The sequence below is a fragment of the Schistocerca americana genome, chromosome 4 (genome assembly GCF_021461395.2).
Source record: "Schistocerca americana isolate TAMUIC-IGC-003095 chromosome 4, iqSchAmer2.1, whole genome shotgun sequence".
Taxonomy (NCBI): domain Eukaryota; kingdom Metazoa; phylum Arthropoda; class Insecta; order Orthoptera; family Acrididae; genus Schistocerca; species Schistocerca americana.
In genome coordinates, this window is record NC_060122.1 from 280,923,118 (window position 1) to 280,945,716 (window position 22,599).

The following is a 22,599-nucleotide window of genomic DNA, read 5'->3' on the forward strand; positions in this document are numbered from 1 at the left end:
GAAAGTACCAAAATGTTGAAACATTTGTTTATTTGTTTTGTGATCAAAAATCATGTTTAATGGATGGTAGATTTCAAAATTCTGCCAAAGCTGTCAATATATTTGAAACAGAACATTTTATTCAATACTACTGGCCAAATTTGCCTGCTCAGTCACCTTCAAGTGAACACTTACGTATGTTTGTGCATATATAGCATTAAGAGATCTTACATTATGTCATAAAGGAAACATAACAGCAGAGAATACACCAAGAGCATCGGAATTTTGTAAACAATACTGAATTGCACAATTCAGCTTAAAGTCCATATTTGCATGTCCAGATTCACAATGAAGTAAGTCCTTACTTGGGGTTTTCTCGATGCTAATTTTCTTGGAATATCAGTACTTTATTATCATGTTTCGTTCTTTATTACAGCATAATGATATAAGTGCTAGAAGATGAAAATATGCACTCGAAATTCGGCGAACAGTTGAACCTATCCAATAGTGCGGAATGAAACACTTCATTTCAAATCAATAGCCTGCCTCTGTGGAAAAGAATAATAAAAGCCAAATTTCTCTAGTGAATTGACAATAATAACTTTATTGTTACACTGCATGGTTAACACTTGACTGTCAATAAGGTGGAAATAAAACAAAACCAGAAAACTTAAACTTATAACGTATTTCAGTCTTCTGTAATTAAGAAAATATATTTCAATTCACTTGATATCTTCCATCCCCAGCTATACATTTTGCTCTTATTTGATATGAGAGCTGTAATCATAGAGAAATCACCAGAATTGTGAAACGTCAGAACGGGTCATGTGGAGACCCCTCCACTGCAACTCGGACCGCTCAGAAAATTTTTTCTGAGTAGCATTTAGCTGCTTGCTGCTATACTGCTTATATAGGTAACAGCTGCGCTTCAAGTAGCCAAAAGTGGGAAAGACACCACTAATATATAACTTCAGCTCTGCATATGCGTGTTAGCCCACTCGCAACTGCTCAAACGAGCTTCATGTAAAGAGTTGTGACGTCAAGTTCATTGGAAGTAGTTTGTAGTTAGGAAGTATTGCATGTCTTTGTCTTAAAGCCTTTGACACATTTAGCTGTCAAAAGATGATTCTGTGTGCACTGTGTTTTGTTGTAAGTGGTGCATTTTCTTGGCAAATAAATTACTGTTATTCTCTTATGTTTTATTGCTGCAGCATTATTCTCCAGTAGTGGGCTGAAGTATATCTCAGTCCTTACCATCAAAATTACAAAAATTTAAGTGAAAACTAAAGGTATGGAACATTCCTGTAATTCTAAAAAATTTCCAGGTTTTTCCTGGTTGTCCTTGGACACACAAACCCTACTTAACAAATGCATAAAAACTTCAGGCATGATGCAGCGTTTTTTCACACATCACATATCAGTTTTTATGACATCTCTTGTGATCTGTGTGTCATACAATGAGACAATTTTAAAGGTACATTCAGCGGCATATATGGATACTGTCTGAAAACAGTCAGTAGCAGAGAAGTCATGAAATTAAATACCACGCATGATGTGGCAGTTTTTCATGCTTCTCACTGTCTATGACATATCTCTTGAATTACAAATAGGTAGATGTTTCTAACCCCCACAGTGACTGTTGCCCAACACTGAGATATGTGTGTGCACCAAGTTTGGCTGATATACACCAGGTGGTTTAGGAAATGCGGAAAACAAACACACACATTTTTATAACATGTATGGATTTTGGGGCTTAGGAAAGAGTCAAGTGGTCAATAATTTATCAAAGCATGTCTCCTATTTTGGCCACTGACGTCCCAGAAATGGCCTAGAGATCAAATCTAGTTGTGAAACTACTTTACGCAACTGGAGTAACATTTAACACAATCAGTAATAGTTCTGCATGCCCTGTGTTAAAGATTACGAGCATGTTAAGGAAAAATAAGTTATGATAATATAGGCTGTGCATATCGTCCGGGAACACTTGCAGATATTTATTGCACAAGAACTAAACACTGTACAGTTGTCATACATACTGCATTTTGAAGAGAAACCCTAAAAGTTTTTTTTACAAACATTCGATATGCGAACCATGAGTGACCCAGCAGACATATATACGATAATCGAATTCTTGCCTTACCCATCCCAGCATGGCACCGTTGACTGTGGCAGTCGCTTCCCATATTCTCTCCCGGAGCTCTGCTACATCACATGGTAGAGGAGGTACATACACTAGATGTGTCCTCACAGAAAAAAGTCACAGGGAGTGAGATCTGGTGATCGGGGAGGCCATTTCATGAAATAGCTGTCTCCTGTAGCACGACCAATCCATCGATGCAGCAGCTCCATGTTCTGGTACCCATGAACTTCACGATGAAAATGGGGTGGAGCCCCATCCAGCTGAAAGATGAATGGAGAGTCCAATTGCATTTGAGGCATCAGCCATGTCTCTCGTACCCACTTCACATTCACTCCACTCACACTGGCATGTCCATTTCTCTTTGCCAGGCACAAGCAACTGATCTTAAAGAATTTGTTGTGCCAGTGGTAAATGGCTTCCTTGTTGGTGGCTTCTTACATCTGTAGAACAGCTGTACCACACTTCTTTTTGTCGAACTCCAACATACAGAAAGCTCGCTCTACACCTGAACTCGTCATGTTTGCGACTAGTGCTGACTACAGGCAAATTACCAAACTACAAAGTGGCAGTATACATGGGAAAAAAAAAAAAAAAACTTTCAGGGTTTCTCTTCAAAATTATATATGTATGATATCTGTACAATGTTTGGTTCTTGTGCAATAAATAATTGAAAGTGTTCCCAAACTTTATGTACACCCTGTATGTTATATGTTGCACCGTCGAGCTGCTTTAAAAATAAATAAATAATCCCTGCTCAAGAGGCACCATCATCAAACTCATTTGTTTAGCTTCAGTGAAGCAAGACTGTGCAGAAATGCCTTCAACGGATGTTGTCTCTTACATGCCATATGCGATCGTTTTGTTTTGTATCATATCATACCTTTAAATTTTTCTTTTATTTGGACTCCAAATGTACAACTATTTAAATGTAAGTTATTGAGACGAAGAAAGATACTTACAAGCCCCATCATTTGTGAAATTTGTTGAACTATATCTTTCTGAGAAAGTCAATTTATTGCTTCAAGCAGCCAAATAAGGTTTCGAAAGGAAAAAAAAAAAAATCTTTTATCACTATATGTATAAAATCTTTGTACTGTTGAATGACAAGGTACACGAATTATCTTTCACATTGGTAACTGTTACTTACAGGTACACTGAATTTAGTGAAATTTATAAGTACCACAGCCTGTGTGCTACAGTCACATATTTAAAGCAAAAACAAACATATCTTCTTTGTAAAATAGGGAACCTTAAGCATGATGATAGTTTAATCACTGCCTAAAATAGGCATTGTGAGTTGCAAATTGTTAAGAAGAGAAAACAATACTGAATCAAACAAAATTTAGATGTGCTTACCAAAGCAGCAGCATAACAAATAATAACTAACTACATATGCACCAGAAGAAAGGTACTAGTCAAATTCAATAAATCTACACCTCGTGGAACGTGTCTGATTTGTCACTTGAAGTTTCGAAGTTTAAATGAAATAAATATTACTCTTCAAACAGAAATTATATGTGCCTTATAAACAGAAAAAGGGTTGGCACACATCACAACCTCTAACAACAAAGAATTCATACTGATCTGCAAGTTACACGGTGTTCCTGAATTCAGTCGAATTCTGTCACACACACACACACCCATTTATGTAAGTACATATATTATCTTCCTTGAACTTCTTACTTGTTAGGATATGTACACAAGCCACGACCTGAAATACAAATACCAATAAATTAGTTCATGAAACAGACTATATTTTATTGAACAGTTAAGAAGTTACAAAGTTTAGATAGGCGAGAGAAAGAGAGAGGCAGTGTGAAAACAAATACAGAACTAGAAATAAAATCTCATCAGGCACAAAAGCAGAAATGTAGATTATGAAAATTTGTTTAAGATCATTGAGCTATACCAGATTGAATTTAGCAACAAATCAGCATCTTGAAACAAGAAAATTAAATAGAAATGGACAATTGTTTAACAAAGCTATTTACATAGGGTAAGTTTAAATTAATAAATGAATAATTAATCTAATCTAATCTAAATGCAGAAAACCTTAATTCAAATGATCCTCCAAAATTAGAGGTTATGCAGTTGGCCTGCTCCTAACTCTCGTCAAAAAAAAAAAAAAAAAAAAAAAAATTATTTGATAAACCCATCCAATATACCTCAGAAGTAATGAAATTCTTGGTGAAAAGCTGGTAGAAAAGATACTTAAATGTTGGAAACAATGCCAGCCGCCCCCACGGAGTTATGCGTCTGTTGTGCTCCGGCATTTCACATTATTTTTGTGAGATCTACTGAAACTACAGTGTTCATCTATGGCACTTCGTGAAAAACAGCAATCAGTGCAATTTGCAGATCTATTTATTTTAAGTATGTAAGTGAATTCGTGGCACTTGTGTGAGTAAAATCACATGTTATCACATTAATTCCAAAAACTTAGATACACAAACTTGACATAAAACAAACGTGATTTTCATGCTTAATTTACCATAAACTTGTACAGAGTCTTGATATACTGTGTAGTATTAATCATCAATTTTAAACATAAACTGGACTTTTCACGAATGTGTTATATTGTGTAATGTTATATCATCAGCTACAAGGTTAACCGAGCTTTTCAGAAACTTGGTCACAGAATTCTCATTCACTATTAAGGTTGCAAAATTTCATTGCACAGTTACACGGAAAAGATATTTATGTGACATCTTTGAGGCTTGCAAAAGTTTTCATAATTTGCGAGTGTTTTGCATAACCTATTTCATACTACATCAGTGTTTGTGGTTTACAGTTAATATAAATAAGTACCCGGTAGCTTATCATGTCACATTAGTTATCTCGTTTACAGGGGTGTATATTGTCTGCATTTATCTTAAATTAACGAATTTATTGTAACTTAATGCTACAGTCAAATTTTCTTAATGGTCATAATCTGAAAAACACTTCAGAGAAACAGCACAATTTGTATAAAGTTTTCTGCTGTCTTTAAAAGTATCTCATTTTTGGTTGTATAAGTTCCAAAAGGCTACTGGTAATATTTATGGCATATCAAACTCAAATTAAGAGAGACTCAGCAAGCTTAGAAGAAAGTTATTTGATTACTATTGGGTAAAATACTGCACCATCCATTCGTCATTCGCTTACTGTTCTGTGAAATACTGCACCATGCATAATGCAGACCCACTGTCTTTGCCATCCGCAGGCAGGGGAGGATTTGGCAGCTATTCGCAAGCAGTTGGAAATCACTCTAACTTCTGTCTAGTGATTAGAAGCTGCTGTGAATGGGTGTGTTGGGAGGGTTACCAAGAGTTGTGTACCAGGAGTGAGAAAGGCACTCCTGTCTACAGTGTATGTATGTCTGTCTGTCTGAAATACAAGCCCCATCACTATTTGTCCATCTGATTATGAATGATATGTCAATGGTTGGTCTAGGCATCCTTTGCAAGGGAGACCAGTCAGGGAGAACTCAGGATAGTGCACCCATTCAACTAATCAACAAGCTTGAGCCTGAAAGTGAGCCAGCGAAACTCGTTTCATCCTGTTGGGTAATCTGCTTGCCCGGTGCCAAGGGGCAGAAAAAGCAAAGGGGTCTTGGTCTATTAACTTTGGCAGTTCAAATGCATGGTGAAGGAACACCAGGTATACTCATCAGTCTATATGTCCGGAGGTCTCAATCAGCAAGTTGAAGTGGCTATTCCATCAGATACTGACAGAACAGAGTGCAACCAGCAAAGATTGTGGCGCACTTTGGAATAAACGATGCCTCTCTTCTGGGCTCCAAAGTTATATGTGGATCATTTCAGCAGCTAGCAGAAAGGGTTGAGAATACCAGCCTTGCTCGAAAAACAATCTGCAGCATTGTCCTCAGAACAGATTGTGGCTCCCTAGTTCCAAGTTGAGTGGAAGACTTTAACCAACAACTCAAAGGGTTCTGTGACAAGCTAGGATGTGACTTCCTAGACTTATGTCATAGGTTTGATAGTTTTAGTGTCCTCCTAATGGGTCAGGTGTGCACTGCACAGGAGGACTCCTCATCCAGTCCAGATAATGACAGCTGTAGGAATCACAGAAGTATCACAGTAAGATCCAAAGAAATGACTCCCATAGGTGAGCGTATTAGAATCCTGAAAGCACTACCAACAAAGTGCTGGAGTTTGAAGTGATTCTAAATATCACTGCTCACACTATATCAGCCAAAGAAAACTGGTTAAAGCCTGCAGCTGTCTGTAGTGAAATTTTTTTTTGGGGGGGGGGGGGGGGGGGGGGGGGAATTTAAGCATATACAAAAAGGATAGGGATATGAGTAATGGAGCTGGTCAATTTGTGACAGGAGACAAGAGACCCAAATCCACCAAGACTGAAATTTAAGCTGCATACGAGATTGATTGGGCAAGACTAAATATCAAGGGTGGGCATAAAACTGTAACAGGGTTCTTCTATTGATCACCAAACTCACCTCCCAATGTAACTGAAAACTCTTAAGAGAAAATCTTAGTTCACTGGTACATCAATTTTCCTACTCATACTGTGATAGCTGAAGGATACTACAACCATCTGACTCCTCTGGACATGTTAATGCATACAACTGCCACTGTCCCTGGTTGCATTGGATATGTTTACATGTACCTTTGATCCTCCCATCAGACGCTCTAGATGTCTACTTGTGCAGCGGATACGATCATGGCCAGCCTTTCTTAAATATTCAGCGCAGGGAGCCAGGCAGTGCACCACAACCAACTCACAGTTAGTGGCTGGAACATTGTCTCCCAGGCCTGGCAGCATTAAAAGGTGGCAGCAAAGCTGCGCTCTCCACAGAATGCAGTGGGCATATTTGTAGCACACAAGGTGTTAATCATCTAACAATGAATTGGAATAATTAAGGTTTCGTTGTAGTGGGCGTGACAAGAAATCCTGTGAAATGTTACTGAATCCTTTCTCTGAAAACTACCTGGAATAGATAGTACCAGACCCCACACATGGTGGAAATTATGACTACTTCCAATTTAGAACTGTGGAGAGTAGGACTGCAATGGACCTGTAATTAGCAGCATTGTTATAAGCTGCCATCTTGAATAAGGAACGAAATTTGATTAATTGTGATAACATCTCATCCATACAAGAGGATGATGTATACTGGAATGTAACTAGGAATATCGTTTATTTCCTGGATGGAAAAGGTTTGTTCAATTCTTCGGTTATTTTAACTTCTCCCCTGTCTGTGGCTTGGAACATTATTTGGTGTGTCATTACTCACAGGGAGCTTTGTATCCTGGGAAATCAGTAGAGCCTGCACCACAGCCGTTTATGCTCTATTTTAAGATATTTAATTCTGGACTTTAGCGAAATTGATACACAACTTGGACACTAATTCCCTTGCTGCAGATTGAATGTCACAGCACCCAGGTGGCTTCCCCATCGTGTACAATTATGCCTCTGAGTATTTTAAGAATCTTCAGAGTCTGCCACCGACAGAATTCTGCAGGGCCACAGCTTTTATTCCAAGTACTAACTCTGACGAGTATCAGAGCGAATATGATTATAAACTGTAACTTCCAATCATAACTAACAATTAATTTTATACCTGGAAGTGTGGGAGATAATTGTTTAAAAATACTGGAGGAGTGGCCTCTCTCACCCAAAAGTTTCCAATCAAGTAACTAAATATAACTTCAATTTCAGGGGAGAGATGTAAACAGTGGCCACGGGGCAGTTACAGCAACACAACAATGAAAACCAAAGTACAGAGGCACTAAAACATGCATAAAGATTTATATGCTCAGCAAACTAGACAGAGAAGCAGTAATGTCATATCTGAGTGAGGAACTTTAAACTTTTGGCTTTAAGCCAGGAATACGAGAGCAACTATGGCTCAAGTTTAAGAGGATGGTTGTTCATGAATTTGATAGGTATCTACCCAGCGGAACAGTGAGAGAGATCCTCCATAGCATAGTCACTGTAAAGAAATTTATAAAGAAATAAGACTACTGCATAACAGGTATAAAACAAAGCTATAGATAGAAAGATATAGAACGGACATGTTTGGCAGTCAAGAGCGCAACATTTGAGGCCTTCATTGAGTACCGTATCAGAATAGTGTCCAAACATCTTTCACAAAACCAGAAGAAACTCATGTCATATGTAAAGGCTCTTAGTGGCATCGAAGTTAGTGTCCAGTCACTCATGGACAAATCAGGAACTGAAACAGAGTGGCAAAGCAAAAGTGTAAATTATTAACTCTGTTTTCAAATGCTCCTTAATAAAAGTAACTCTGTTTTCAAATGTTCCTTATTAAAAGAAAATCCAGGAGTACTACGCCAACTAAATTCTCTTACTAACAAAAAACTGAGTAAAATAGATATTAGTGTCAGTGGCATTGTTCAATTTTAATGGTTTCAGCTGTTTTCAAAGCCCCATGGCCCGATGAGATCACTACTTATTTGCGGCTAAGTTACCCCTCAGTTAACTATAATCTGTCTAAGATCCTTCAAACAAAAAACAGTGCCCTGCAGCTGGAAGAAAGCACAGGTCACAATTGTGTACAAGAAGGGTAGCAGAAATTCCCCACAAAACTACTGTCCAATATTGTTGGCATCACCTTGCTACAGAAGCTTAGAACTTATTCTGAGATCATACATAATGTAGGATCTCTAACAGAATGATGTCCACCATGCCAACCAATTTGGATTTCGAAAAAATGGACCATGTGAAACCCAATTTGCACTTCTGTCACATGACACCTTGAAAGCCATGGGTCAAACCAGTCAGGTAGATGCAGTATTTCTCTATTTCTGAAAAGCATTTGATCCAGTACCACATCCATACTTACTATCAAAAGGATTATCATACGGAATATCAGGCAAAATATATGACTGGACTGGGGATTTCTCGGTATGGAGAACAAAGCATGTTATCTTGGCTAGAGTGTCATCGGTGTTCCCCAGGGGAAGTGTGTTGCAACCCTTGCTGTTTATGTTGTGTATTAGTGATCTTGCAGACAATATTAATAGTGAAGTCAGATTTTTTCCAGATGATGCAGTTATCTATATTGAAGTACAGTCTGAACGAAGTTGCACAAATATTCAGTCATACCAAACAGCAAAAATAGTATCCTGTAACACTTGGTATGGACATGACATGGAATGATCAGTTTATTGGTAGAATAGGGACATGCTACCAGTCTACAAAGAAAGCTGCTTTCAAATCACTCATACAACCCAGCCTACAATATTGCCCAAGTGTGTGGTATCTGTACCAAATAAGACTAGAGGGGATACTGAATGTGTACGGAGGAGGACAGCATGAATGGTTACAGGCTTCTTTGACTCATGGGAGAGCGTCACAGGGATGAAGAAACAAACTGGCAAGCTTCTGAAGATACGATGGAATCTATCTTGAGAAAAACTACTTTGAAACCAGCTTTAAATGGCTCTGAAATAAACTAAAACCCCACACATACCAGTCCAGCATATGTAGATGGACAAAGGAAAACCCTTAATAGCTGGTACTGTGGGATGCATCATCCTGCCATGCACTTCACAGTGGTTCACAGAGTAGATGTAGAATGTACGTTGTAGCTTCTGAAACGAAATACAAAAGTCGAGGAGGAAAAGAGCTTGATTAACACGTACACATTTGGAGTGGGGTGTCCAAAACTGTATGGGACAAGGTAGGAGTTTTTATCATGATAAAGAAAATATTTAAAAAAGAATCAAATTGGGAATTTATGACAATGTATTGTTACAGCTGAAATGAATATATGCACCCACAAATGATACAAAAGACTGAGAAAGGTACTTCACAGACCACTCTCAGAGAATATACTAAAAGTCCCATGAAGGAAAGAACTTATCATTGTTAACGTGAAGTACGGATCGTACGGATCAGAGTCACACAGGATACTGGGAAAACAAGGAGAGAGAAAATATGACAATAGAGAACAATTATTTGAAATTTGGGAATCATTTTGTTTAAAAACTGCCTCCACAATTTTCAAACACAAACATAAATGTACTTGGTAGCATAATACTAAAGAATTACAATCTGTAATAGATTATATTATCATTACACAAATAAATATGGTTACAGTAAAGGATTTAACATCTTACAGAGAAGCCCAATGTGCATCAGAGCACTATCTAGTAAAAATGAAATGTTTCTGGCCATGGTAAACTTTGAGTAACAACAACAACGACAACGACACTGTAAAATGGACTGCACTGAGAAGAATCAAAAGAATCATTATGATAGTGACCACTTAAAATACGAAAGTATAAGGATGTTCTTCACTACTGGAATAGAGAGAATATTTGGTGAATCATTGGAACTAAGCTCAGATCAAATTTATGAGTAATAAAAAGCAATGCTAAAAAAAATTTCATTTGAGATGCCGAATATGAAGAAAATACTTTTGAGAGAACAAAAGAAGCATAGTCAGTATTTAAAGGACTTCATCAAAGTGAAAAGCCAATGCAAATCTCTAACTGATAACACAAAGAGATATGAATATTTATAAAAATTATTAAATAAAGATACAGACGAATTGGTGTCATAAATGTAGCAACATGAGATTACAAATTTTAGATGGAACATATCTACACCATTTTGTATATGCTGATGACCATGTCACAAGGTGGGGATGATCCAAGTCAGAAATGCAATCAGTTAGTAATAGATTATTAATAAAAAAAATTGAGGTTTGAAGATTAATTATCAAAAAAACAGAATACCTTACCAGCAATCCCGATTAAGTGTACATACATGGGAACAAAATAAAAAGGTTAATAATTTTTGTTACCTTGTATCTATTTTAGAAGCAGGAGACAATCGGATGTTGAAATTAATAAAATAAATAGTAGTGGCCTGGAGTTCATCGGGATTTTGAACTGTGAATGACAGAACTAATCATATTCAAGAGTAGAAGTTGCATGGAGCAGATACCTGGACAACTAATCAGAAACATATTAGTAAGATGAAAATATTAAGAGGTGGGCTTTTGCATTTTAAAAACGGTTCAGAGTATACTTCTGCTGGTTTTTTAGATAATGGTCAAGTGGGAAGTTGATCCACTGTGTGGCAGACAGTGAAGCCTCCCTGGTTTACATGATCAGGGTGTCTACGTGGACAAGGAAAAAAAATTCCCGGATTTTTCCCGGATTTCCCGGTTAAAAACACACTTTCTCCCGGATGACAGTATATTTTCCCCTATCACTCCTTTGAATGGTTATGGTATTGTACACGGGCGTACAATTTCCCGGCACTTTAGAAAACGAAACTCAGAGAAAAAGACACGTTTTGGAAATATCTTTGATGTGCAGCAACATGTACGCTGCGTATTTTCGTATTACGAAAACATACATAAGAAAATCCACCAAACACCGCATGTTACTTTCCGAACCATTGAAACCGAGATTTCAATGCGCTTTTGTAAGCCGTTCGTAACTCATGTCACGTGATGTAGTCAGCCAATAGCAACATCAGTGTTAAGTAGCGCGCCAAACAGGGAAAGTTAATAGTTTAAATTAATACACATAGTGTTGTTACAAGAAAAGCAAAGCTTTCACATAAAATATTGGTCTCAAGCTGCAAGAGAAGCTAAGCTTTCGCATATACTGTTGATCTTTTTTGCGTGTGTTACACTTTAAGAGATATCATACAAATGTGCCTGTAAAATTTTTAATAATGATATAAATGTCTGATCTTCAGGGTTCGAGGGTTCGTCATCAGACACCTGATCGTTAAATGAGAGTCAAACGCTTTGTGATTTAATAAATTCATGGTCCATTCTTGTACGTAGTTCAACTTACGTAAAAGGATATTTACTTTGAAAGTAACGCTTTTCAAACCACCAATCGTAATATTTTCCCGCGACCTGTTACAAATAGGTTTGTTTCAGCAGTTGCCAGAGAGCTCAGGTAACAGGCGACACCGCGCTTGGGTATGTATCATGACGTAGGAAGCCCATATGTACGTACTTGTAAAAGATCATCAATGAAAGATGATAATGCAAGAGCATCGGAATTTCGTGAACCATATTAAAATGTGCACATTGAAAGTGCATACTTAAAGGCAAACTCGTATGTCCAGATTCCCAATGAAGTACCGTAGACCCCAACCTGATATTAAGCTTTTAAGTGTGGTTTTCAGGATGTAAATTTTCTTGGAGCACCAGTACTGTATTATATCATGTTAGGTTCTTTATTATGGCATAATGCCATACGTGCTAGAAAATGAAAACGTGCACTTGAAATGCAGCGAACAGTTGAAACTACCCAGTACTGTGGAATTAAACATTTCGTTTAAGATACATTGACTTGCGTCTGCGAAAAAGATTAGCAAAAGTCAAATTTCTTTAGCAAACAGACAAAAATAACTTCATTGTTCCACAAGGCGATTAATGCTTGACTGTCAGAAAGGTGGAAATAAAATAAAATCTGAAACTAATGACATATTTCAGCCTTTAGTAATTATGTGAATGTGTTTTAATTCACTTGATAGCTCCTAGCCACGGATATCCGTTTTGTTTTCATTTGACGTGAGAGTAAACGAAGGGGAAACAGCAAAATCACTGAACGTAAACACGGGTCACATGGAGACTACCCACTATAGCTCAGATTGCTCTGCGCATCAGCCCCGGATCTACGACATTTGCGAACCGGGTCCATGCTAAAAAAAATCGAATTTTCAAAATATGTTCATCTTGTAGCGCACATCTTTCTGAAAAGCCTGAAACATAAAACGTATGTATTTGAGGAAATGTAAGACATATTATTTGGTCTTAAGTATGTCCAAGTGCAGTTCCATGCCTCTTCATAAAGCATTTTTCTACTGCACGTCCAAACTATATTCAGGAGAGTCGAAATTCAAATGTCCTGTGGTGCCTCTCCTGCTCCCAGTCGGCCGGTTTGGCAGCCTGCCTCTCTTAAAAAAAAATCTCGCAATTAATAGCGGATGGGATTATTTGTAATCGAGAGAACAAGAACTCTTTGGAAAATGTGAACTCTTCATTGCCCATTAGTCAATAACTTGCTGTTTTGTGTGTCATAAAATTAAATATAGGATATATAAAACCAGTACTGACAAGAGATAAGCAAGAAATTACACATTTCTTCAAACCTTAGCTGCTCCTAGCATTTTTTTCTCTCTAATACTGCTACAGCTTTACATGGCGTGTTTTCCTTTCTGTGAAAGAATCTTTTACCTCATCAAAGTTTGTCAAACGTTTTGCTACATGGAAAATCGAAATGTAGTTATCTAATACTGAAAAAGCCGTTAATACAAATAATACCCAAGACTGGTGTGGTTTCTCGATCGGATTACATCTATTTTGTCACTGGCTGCTAGATAAAACAAAATAGGCCTTTCTAATATGGCAGCAATTTTATAACACACCAAATAAACAAGACTGTTCTGGCACAAATGGTCATTTTTATAACACGACAGAATATAATCCAATAAGTATCAATATCAAATGCCTATTAGGCCTACTACAAGCAAAAAGCTTTATGTTAGGAAATAGTTTCACGTTTCATTCATATGCACCAGCTTCTCTAGCATGACATCGAAAACTAGTATTACTAAATTTTTATATAAATTTGGAATCGTCTTATTCTTCCATAATCTGTGTGATATCCTCGTTTCTTCTCCGTCCTCGTTCTAACAAACAATCCTGTCATCACCAATTTTGTAGCTATTGCTGCCACTGTCAAAATTTGTTCGCCGATTAACTTCACTAACCCTGCCAGAATCACTGGTTTAGTTCTCCCGCAATTATTCTCCGGTTAGGCATTCTTACGTGTTCGTACAACACGTTTTCCGCGTTACTTCCATAATAGAACTTAAGCGACTGGTAGCCGGGGACTGTACTACTGGTCCTTACTAGTGTAGCGATCTGGCCAAACATTTTCTGTCAAAACTTCATTTTCTTGGACACACCGAGAAGATAATACATAATCTTTCTCACCTGTTATTCCTGTCAGTCGTTTATTTCCATTCTGATAGTATGAATCTATGGATTTCTCTAGTAATTATAACAACGCTGATCATTCCCACACCCAATCAGCCACATAATCAGACAGCGATTGCCATTCATCCATTCGGCTTTACTCCACTCAGCTCGTATAGCCCCGTCCCCTTTTGTCAGTGGAAAGTTTATTTCTAGGTGCGACGAGGATTCTCCTGACAGAGACATCACGTACACTATGCATGCATTCAAAAGTCAGCCTATGATTCATTCAGAAATCAACTTAAAATGTGTTCAAACACCAACAGAGAAGCGTTTCAAAATCATATGACCAATTGATAGGCAAATGTGCGCTGGATGCTAGGTGCTTTGTGAAACAAGTTTTTTTTCCCCTCAAGAATACGAATTAGGCGCCCCCTTTTCCCGGAAGTATCTAGCTGCTTGCTGCGACTGCTTGCACAACCAACAGCCACATTCCTGTTGACAGAAGCGGGAGAATCTACAACTCAAACATGACTCTACTGCGCATGTGCATGAGCCCGCGCGTTAACTGCTAAAACAAATCGAATGTAAACAGTTGCGATTTCACGCTCATTGGAGGCAATTTGTTGTTATGAAGCACTGCATAGTCTTCCTAAAGCCTTCGACACATTTTCAGTCAGGAAGACGCTTGCATGAGCACTTGTGTCGTTGTATATGGCGCATTTCCTTTGCAATTTAAGTTATTTTCGTTTTTTTCTCTCATTTATGTTTTATTGTTGAAGTATTATTCTGCAGTAGCGGGATACAGTAATATCCTTTGTTAGTGTGTTGGTTCTTACTAGTCAAAATTACAAAAATTTAACTGAAAACTAAAACAATGAAAAATTCCCGGAATTCTAAAAATATCCCGGGTTTTCTCCTGGGTGAAAAAAATCGCGGGTTTTTCCCGGATCTCTCAGTTGTCCCGGGTCGTAGACACCCTGATGATTAACACTCATCTAAATCCCTTAGCATCACCTTATTTAATTTAACTACATTCCATTATCCTCATTTTGCTTTTGTTAATGTGCATCTTACATACCCCCTTCAAGACACTGTCCATTCCATTCAACTGATCTACCAGGTCCTTTGCTGTCTGACAGAATTACAATGTCATCAGCACACACCAAAGTTTTCATTTCTTCTCCATGGATTTTAATTCCTACTCCGAATTTTTCTTTTGTTTCCTTTTCAACCACTGCTTCCCTTTCATGCCCCTCCCATCTTGTAACTGACATCTAGTTTCTGTACAAATTGTAAATAGCCTTTCGTTCCCTGTATTTGACACCTGCCACCTTCAGAATTTGAAACAGTATTCCAGGCAACATTTTCAAAAGCTTTCTCTGAGTCCACAAATGCTAGAAACGTAGGTTTGTCGTTCCTTAATCTATATTCTAAGCTAAGTTGTAGGGTCAGTATTGACTCACATGTGGCAACATTTCTACGGAATCCAAACTGGTCTTCCCCGAGGTCGGCTTCTACCAGTTTTTCCATTTGTCTGTAAAGAATTTGTTTTAGTATTTCGCAGCCGTGACTTATTAAACTAATAGTTCAGTAATTTTCACACCTGTTAACACCTGCTTTCTTTGGGATTGGAATAATTATATTACTCTTGAAGTCTGAGGGTATTTTGCCTGTCTCATACATCTTGCTCAGCAGATGGTAGAGTTTTGTCAGGGCTGGCTCTCCCAAGGCCGTCAGTAGTTCTAATGGAATATTGTCTACTCCCAGGGCCTTGTTTCGACTTAGGTCTATCAGTGCTCTGTCAAATTCTTCACACAGTATCATATCTCCCACTTCACCTTCATCTACATCCTCTTCCATTTCCATAATATTGCCCTCCAGTACATCACCCTTGTACAGACCCCTCTATATACTCCTTTCACCTTTCTGCTTTCAATTCTTAGTTAGAACTGGTTTTCCATCTGAGCTCTTGATATTCATACAAGTGGTTCTCTTTTCTCCAAAGGTCCCTCTAATTTTCCTGTAGACTGTATCTACCTTACCTGTGGTGATATACGTCTCTACATCCTTACAATTGTCCTGTAGCCACCACTGCTTAGGCATTTTGCAATTCTGTTTAATCTCATTTTTGAGACATTTGTATTCCTTTTTGCCTGCTTCATTTACTGCATTTTTATATTTTCTCCTTTCATCAATTAAATTCAATCTCTCTTCTGTTACCCAAGAATTTATATTAGTCCTCATCTTTTTACCTACTTGATTCTCTGCTGCCTTTACAATTTCCTCTCTCAAAGCTACCCATTCTTCTTCTTCTTCTGTATTTCTTTCCCCCATTCTTGTCAATCGTTCCCCTCTCTAAAACTCCCTACAACCTCTGGTTCTTTCAGTTTATTCAGGTCCCAGGCTTAGGGTAATGGCTACCAAAAGTGGAAGGAATCCAGTGTGCACACTGTGCAGCCAACTGCAGTTAGTGGTTATGTCAGTACAAATAATATGTCCTTTTTGGATCAAATGAGATTTTCTCTGGTGTCGACAAATACTGCTATTCTTGCTTGCAAGATGAAGGCAGAGCTAACCATTTGTAACATTGTCAACAGTGCTGACTGCTGACCTTTGGTGTGGAGTCATGTGGAGGGTCTGAATCATGAGGCTCAGAAGGTTCTGCCACAGTGTAGATTGTAGATTCCTTGACTTGCATCATAGGGCAGTGAGTTTTCAAGTTCTGCTTAATAAATCAGAGATCCACTACACACAGGAAGCAGCTATTTTTTAGGTTAGAGGGTCTGAGGGGACACTACAGGTGGGATGTCTGTCTGAAAGGTTGCAGGGCAAACACAGGAAGAGGATAGACCCGGCAACAATCGGTATGGCACTTTTAAATTATTGTAGCTTTATTGGGAAAGGACCATAGCTCCAAGAGCTAAGAGAAAGCACTGAAGCTACCCTTTTTTTTTTTTTTTTTTTTTTTTTTTTTTTTTTTTTTTTTTTTTTTTTTTTTACAAAGGGCTACCTGTGTTGAAAAAGAACAGAAAAAATGCAGTTGGAGGCAGCGTGTTTACTGCTGTCAGAAGTAGTTTACCTTGTAGTGAAACTGAAGTAGAGTGTTAATGTTAGTATGGATAGAGGTTATATTTGACAAATGAGATGAATAATTGGTTCCTTTCACCCCGCCCCCTTCCGACTCAGATGATACAGTTGTTGAACAGTTCAAAGGAAACTCTAGTTTAATTTCAAATAACTACCCCACTCATACAGTTCTAGTTGGTGGCGACTTCAATCTACCCTCAATATGTTGGTGAAAATACAGATCTTAAGTGGCAGGGATAAAACACCAACCAAAATCATATTGAATGCTTTCTCAGAAAATTGTTTTGAAAAAGTAACTCTGGAGCCAACTAAGTGTAAATGGTTGTGAAAAAATACTCGACCTCTTAGCCAACACCTTGAGCAAATAGGAAGCATCATGAAGAATACCAGGATTAGTGACCATGAGGCGCTTGTAACAAAACTGAATACCATAACATCAAAATCCACCAAAAGTAAAACAAAATACACTGACAGAAAAAAATTGCAACATCAAGAAACAATTAATGTAGAGTAATGAAATTTCAGGAATACATTAATACATTTGCCTAGGAAACATACTTAGGTGATTAACATTGCAAGAAAGAGGTTAATGAAACCACGAGATAAGCCATCACAAATGTGAAATCCTGATACATTTAATAACCACCATAACTGCCAGACCGTTGAGTGCAAGCATGTAACGTACATGCATGGTGTTGTACAGGTGCCGGATTTTAGTTTGTAGGATGGAGTTCCATGTCTCCTGTTGCACCTGGTCATTCATTACAGTGACAGTTAATGCTGTTTGTGGAAGATGTTGGAGTTGTCAGCTGGTGATGTTCCCTATGTAATTGATTGGAGACAGATCTGGCGATTGAGCAGGCCAAGGCAACATATCGACACACTGTAGAGCACGTTGGGTTACAATGCTAGTGGTACGTGGATAAGCATTATCCTGTTGAAAAAAAACCCCTTGGTATGGTGTTCATGAATGGCACAACAGACCAAATCACCAAACTGACACACAAATTTGCAGCCAAGGCGCATGGGATAACACTAGAGTGCTCCTGCTGTCAAGCAAAATTGCATCCCAGACCACAACTCGTGGTGCCGTGTGCCTAGCATGCAGACAGACAGGTTGCAGGTCCTCAACTGCCCGTCTCCTGACCAACATGCAACCATCACCAGCACTGAGGCAGAACCCACTTTCATTAGAAGACACATCAGACCTCTACTCTGCCATCCAATGAGCTCGCTTGACATCACTGAAGTCGCAAATGGCGCTGGTTTGCAGCTGTCCTTGTCCCCCCCTGGGGCAGAGGATCAGAACGAGCTGAGAGCATTATTGAGCTCCCTCATAGTAAAGGCAGCAAAATGCGGAGAGCATGTCTCTGTGCATGAATTGCATCACGGCATGCCTTAGTCCACCAAGGGACTGGGACACGACGCGGTAAAGAGGAAATGCGAAGGACAGAACATTCTGCAGCAGTAAGGATAATGTTGGTGAGATAGTCCACCTGGTCATCATAACTGGGGAAATCTTGTTCTTCGAAGGTTGCCCGAGACGAGTACAGCTGCCAGTCAGTCTTAGTAAGCTGCCATTTGGGCGTGCACGCAGATGGGGTAGGAGTCAGCAAACAGAGAGCACACAAGAAATGGACGCTTGAGTAGGTGTCAGAAAGGACACTCAAGTACGTGTCAGAAAGAACGGACCACTCTAGACGATGGGCAAGCTGGGCAGTGCAGAAGGACAGGTCCAAATGGGAATAGGTGTGTGAGGAGTCGGAAAGGAAAGTGGGTGCTCCAGTGTTTAAGGCAGAAGAGGTTAAGTTGGTTAAGAAGGGCAGCCAAGAGGGCACCTCTGACAGGTCCTGGGAGAACTTCAAAGGGGATGATGTGCATTAAAGTCACAGAGTAGCAAAAATGGGGGAGGTAGCTGCCCAATAAGCTGAAGGAAGTCTGCCCTGGTGACATCGAATGACGGAGATACATAAATGGTACAGAGGGAAAAAGTCAGGTGGGGAAGGAAAGGGCGAACTGCAACAGCTTGAAGATGAGTAGGCAGGGAGACTGGTTGATTATGAATGTCATCCCATATGAGCAACATGACGCCCCCATGAGATGGAATGCTGACCTCAGGGCGAAGGTCAAAACAAATCGGTAAGTAATGTGGAAGCTCCAAGCTGTAGTGAGGACGCAATTTTGTTTCCTCAAAGCAGAGTACAAAGGGATGCTGCAACGCTAAAAGAAGCCGTAAATCCTCTTTGTGGGACCGAAGGCCCCGAATGTTCCACTGGAGGACAGTCGTGACGAGGAAGGGTGTCAACTCTATGGCCGCGAGTGACAGTTGGTGCAGAGGTGCTACTACAGGGCACAGATGCAGGAGGATCCTGCTCCATGTGGTCCACAGAAGCATCGGCTTACTTGTGCAGTTGGTCCATGGAGTCCAATACCGAAAAATTGGTGGTGCACACCAGTGAGACAGAGGCGGGCTGGGCTAAGGTACCATGTGGCAACACCGTTGAACAGGACCTTAGAGTTGGCGAAGAAGAAGACCATTTGCCTTTGGACGACTTCTTTGAGCCTTTCCGGTTAGAGGAAGACTAAGGTGATGTTTGGCTGGAGGGACGGAGAAAGTCTTCATGGGAGTACTCTCTCTGTCCATTCCCGCCGACTGGTTGTGTAGCTGGTGGGTTTGCCCCTTGAGGCAACAGTTTGACGGTTTGTTGCACAGCAGGACGGGGAAATGGCGATGCTACCTTGACACTGGGCGATTTCACAACCTCATAGCTGAATCTGATGTCGCATGTATGCGTAGCCATGTCCTTCATGGAGCGAGGGGTAACAAGAACAGAACTGTAGGTGCCAGACAGGAGAACACAGGGTTTGTGACTAGCCAGTAACTTGCGAGCTACTGGGCAAGGCACTTTTTCCTTCACCCAAATCTCTTGGACAGCCCACTCATCAAGATACATGGGATAATCCCAAGAGGTGGCGGCATGGCCGCTATTGCAGTTTATACAGTGGAGACGAGGAGGCAGACAATCACCCTTGTATGCATCCCAGTCACAGGAGACACATCTGGCTGGGCGTCGACAAGATGTTCTAGTGTGGTTAAAACGATGACACTGGTAGCACCGCATCGGGTTCGGAATGTATGGTCAGACTGTGATAATTTCATAGCCTGCTGTGATCTTGGACGGCAGTACCATTCAATCAAAGGCGAGGGAAAGAGTGTGGATGGCCACTAAGGAGGAATCTACCTTTTCCACTACACAATGGACGACAATGACACCCTGTTCAGAGAGGTAAGACTGGATTTCGGCTTCGGTTAGACCATCGAGCAGCCTGGTGTTAATTACACCACGGGAAGAATTCAAAGTTCTATGGACCTCGACACGAAAGGGGTAGTCTAGGAGAAGCGAGGCAACAAGCTGTTGCTGTGCTTGAGAATCAGAAGCAGTCTCCAAAAGCAAAGTGCCATTCCGTAAACGGGAGCAGGATTTCACAGAGCTGGCAATTGCATCAACACCTTTCTGAATAATAAACACGGACTGACCGTGGTGAAGGACTGACCGTCTTCAGTACGTGAAACCACGAGGAACAGTGGTGCAGTGGATCTTGGATCCATTAGCCTCATTACATTTACATTTCGCAAACAGGAGTGACTCACTGCGAGGAAATCCCCATGATCGCCAGCGTCTCCGATGGCGCACTGCTTCCAACTGGGGGCTCCCTTCACAAAGGGGTGCACCCGCCTTAGGCGATTGTTCACACCTCAGGTCACACCTCCCGAACACCTGACGGTGGGACCAATCAGCAATTTGGAAGGTTGCAGTTCAGGCAATCACCCCACACTGGGCCTGGCCTGTACCAGGGAGTACATGCGAACCCCGCCTGTCAACCTGGGGATGGGAATTACGCTTTACACAGTCACCTGTTATGCATCAGACACATGGATCAGCCTTCAGGAGCGCACAGGGAGGAAGAAGAAAAAGAGGAACCTCAAACACCAAAACAGAGGAATGAGAGGAGAAGGGAAACAAAGAAAGGAAAAGAGTGAAAAACAAAGTGAGATTGTTTTTACGTCAGCAACAGACATTCCCAATAACATCCCAGAGATGTTCCCCAAATGAGGGGAAAAAGAATAGCAAGAGGCTAGACATACAGCACGGAAGGGAAAAAAATGCTGCAAAGGCTGGGGCCCCGTGGTAGCCAACTGCTGCTCAAATTGCTGCTGCAAATGCAAAAAGATGCGACAGAGACACATGGAAAACATGGTCTTCCCCCTCTTTAGTGCCATGCGGCCCTCTTGAGCCCAACTTTCTTGTGGCCATACACTCTTGTGACCACCACTACCAGCAATAATGTACAGGGCTACATTCCTGCCAAGTCTTTCAACAATATCACAAAAGGAACATCCAGATTCTCCTAGCCCTACTACACAACCTCATCCACCCTCAGTGAAGTGCTGATAATGGCTTCTTTGCCACTTTAAAGTCATTCTTCACTAATATCAATTTGCCTCATTCAATCTCAGAGGTAACTAATGCTCACGACCTTTACAGTGTGTATTTAAAGCGAATTTGATTTTCATCTCATAGTGGCACTATTAGCGCCACTCTAATGTGACTACTGTGGAATCTGAATAGACATCTTCCAGATGTAGAAACATGCCTATCAACTTTCATTTATGTTGCACAACTTCTAATTGGTGTTGCCACCTTAAAAAAAAAAAATAAAAATAAAAATAAAAAAAAAAAAATAAAAAAAAGATAATTTGCTTGGCACCTCCCTAAGAGGCAGTCTCCACTTCTTCCAATCTGATTATGTAAGTGAAGACCAGATATGGTTAAAACACAAAGAAATGGTATCTATGACAATTGGAAGGTAACAAGTATACCAAATAGGTTAATGAGTGATGGTACTGATCCCTCATGGTACACAAAACCGGTCAGAGACCTGTTGCACAAGCAATGAAAAAAGCATGTCAAATTTAAAAACAACATAAAATCCTCCAGACTGGCAAAATTTTACAGAAGCTTGAAATTTATTGTGATCTTCAATGTGAGATGGTTTTAATAGTTTCCACAATGTAACTGTCTCAAAATATAACAGGAAACCCAACAAGATTCTGGTTGTATGTAAAATACACCAGCAGCAATGCACAATCAATACCTTCACTGCACAGTAGCAACGGAAATGTTACTCATGATGGCGCCACTAAAGCACAGTTAGTATGAAGGTTTTTTGAAATTCCTTCACCAAAGAAGGCAAAGTAAATATCTCAGAATTCAAATTGAGAGCTACTGTCAACAGGAGTAACTTAGCAACATAAGACATCCCTGGAGTAGCGAAGCAGCTTATATCACTTAATAAAGGCAAGGCCTCCAGTCCAGATTCTATACCTGTTGTGTCCCTTCAAGAGTATGCTGATACAACAGCTTCATACTTAGCAATTGTACAATCA

The 22,599-nt window shown here is 39.8% G+C and overlaps 1 protein-coding gene across 2 annotated transcripts in view; it reads right to left on the reverse strand.

Moving 5' to 3' along the window:
* Positions 1-563: 563 nt before the first annotated feature.
* Positions 564-22,599, reverse strand: part of LOC124612507 (protein maelstrom homolog) — a 105,141-nt gene continuing 83,105 nt past the window's right edge. For both annotated transcript variants that reach the window (XM_047140752.1, XM_047140751.1), the window contains exon 14: positions 564-3,830. In XM_047140752.1, the coding sequence (XP_046996708.1) occupies positions 3,799-3,830 (32 nt within the window). In that variant the 3' untranslated portion in view covers positions 564-3,798. The remainder of the gene's footprint in view (positions 3,831-22,599) is intronic.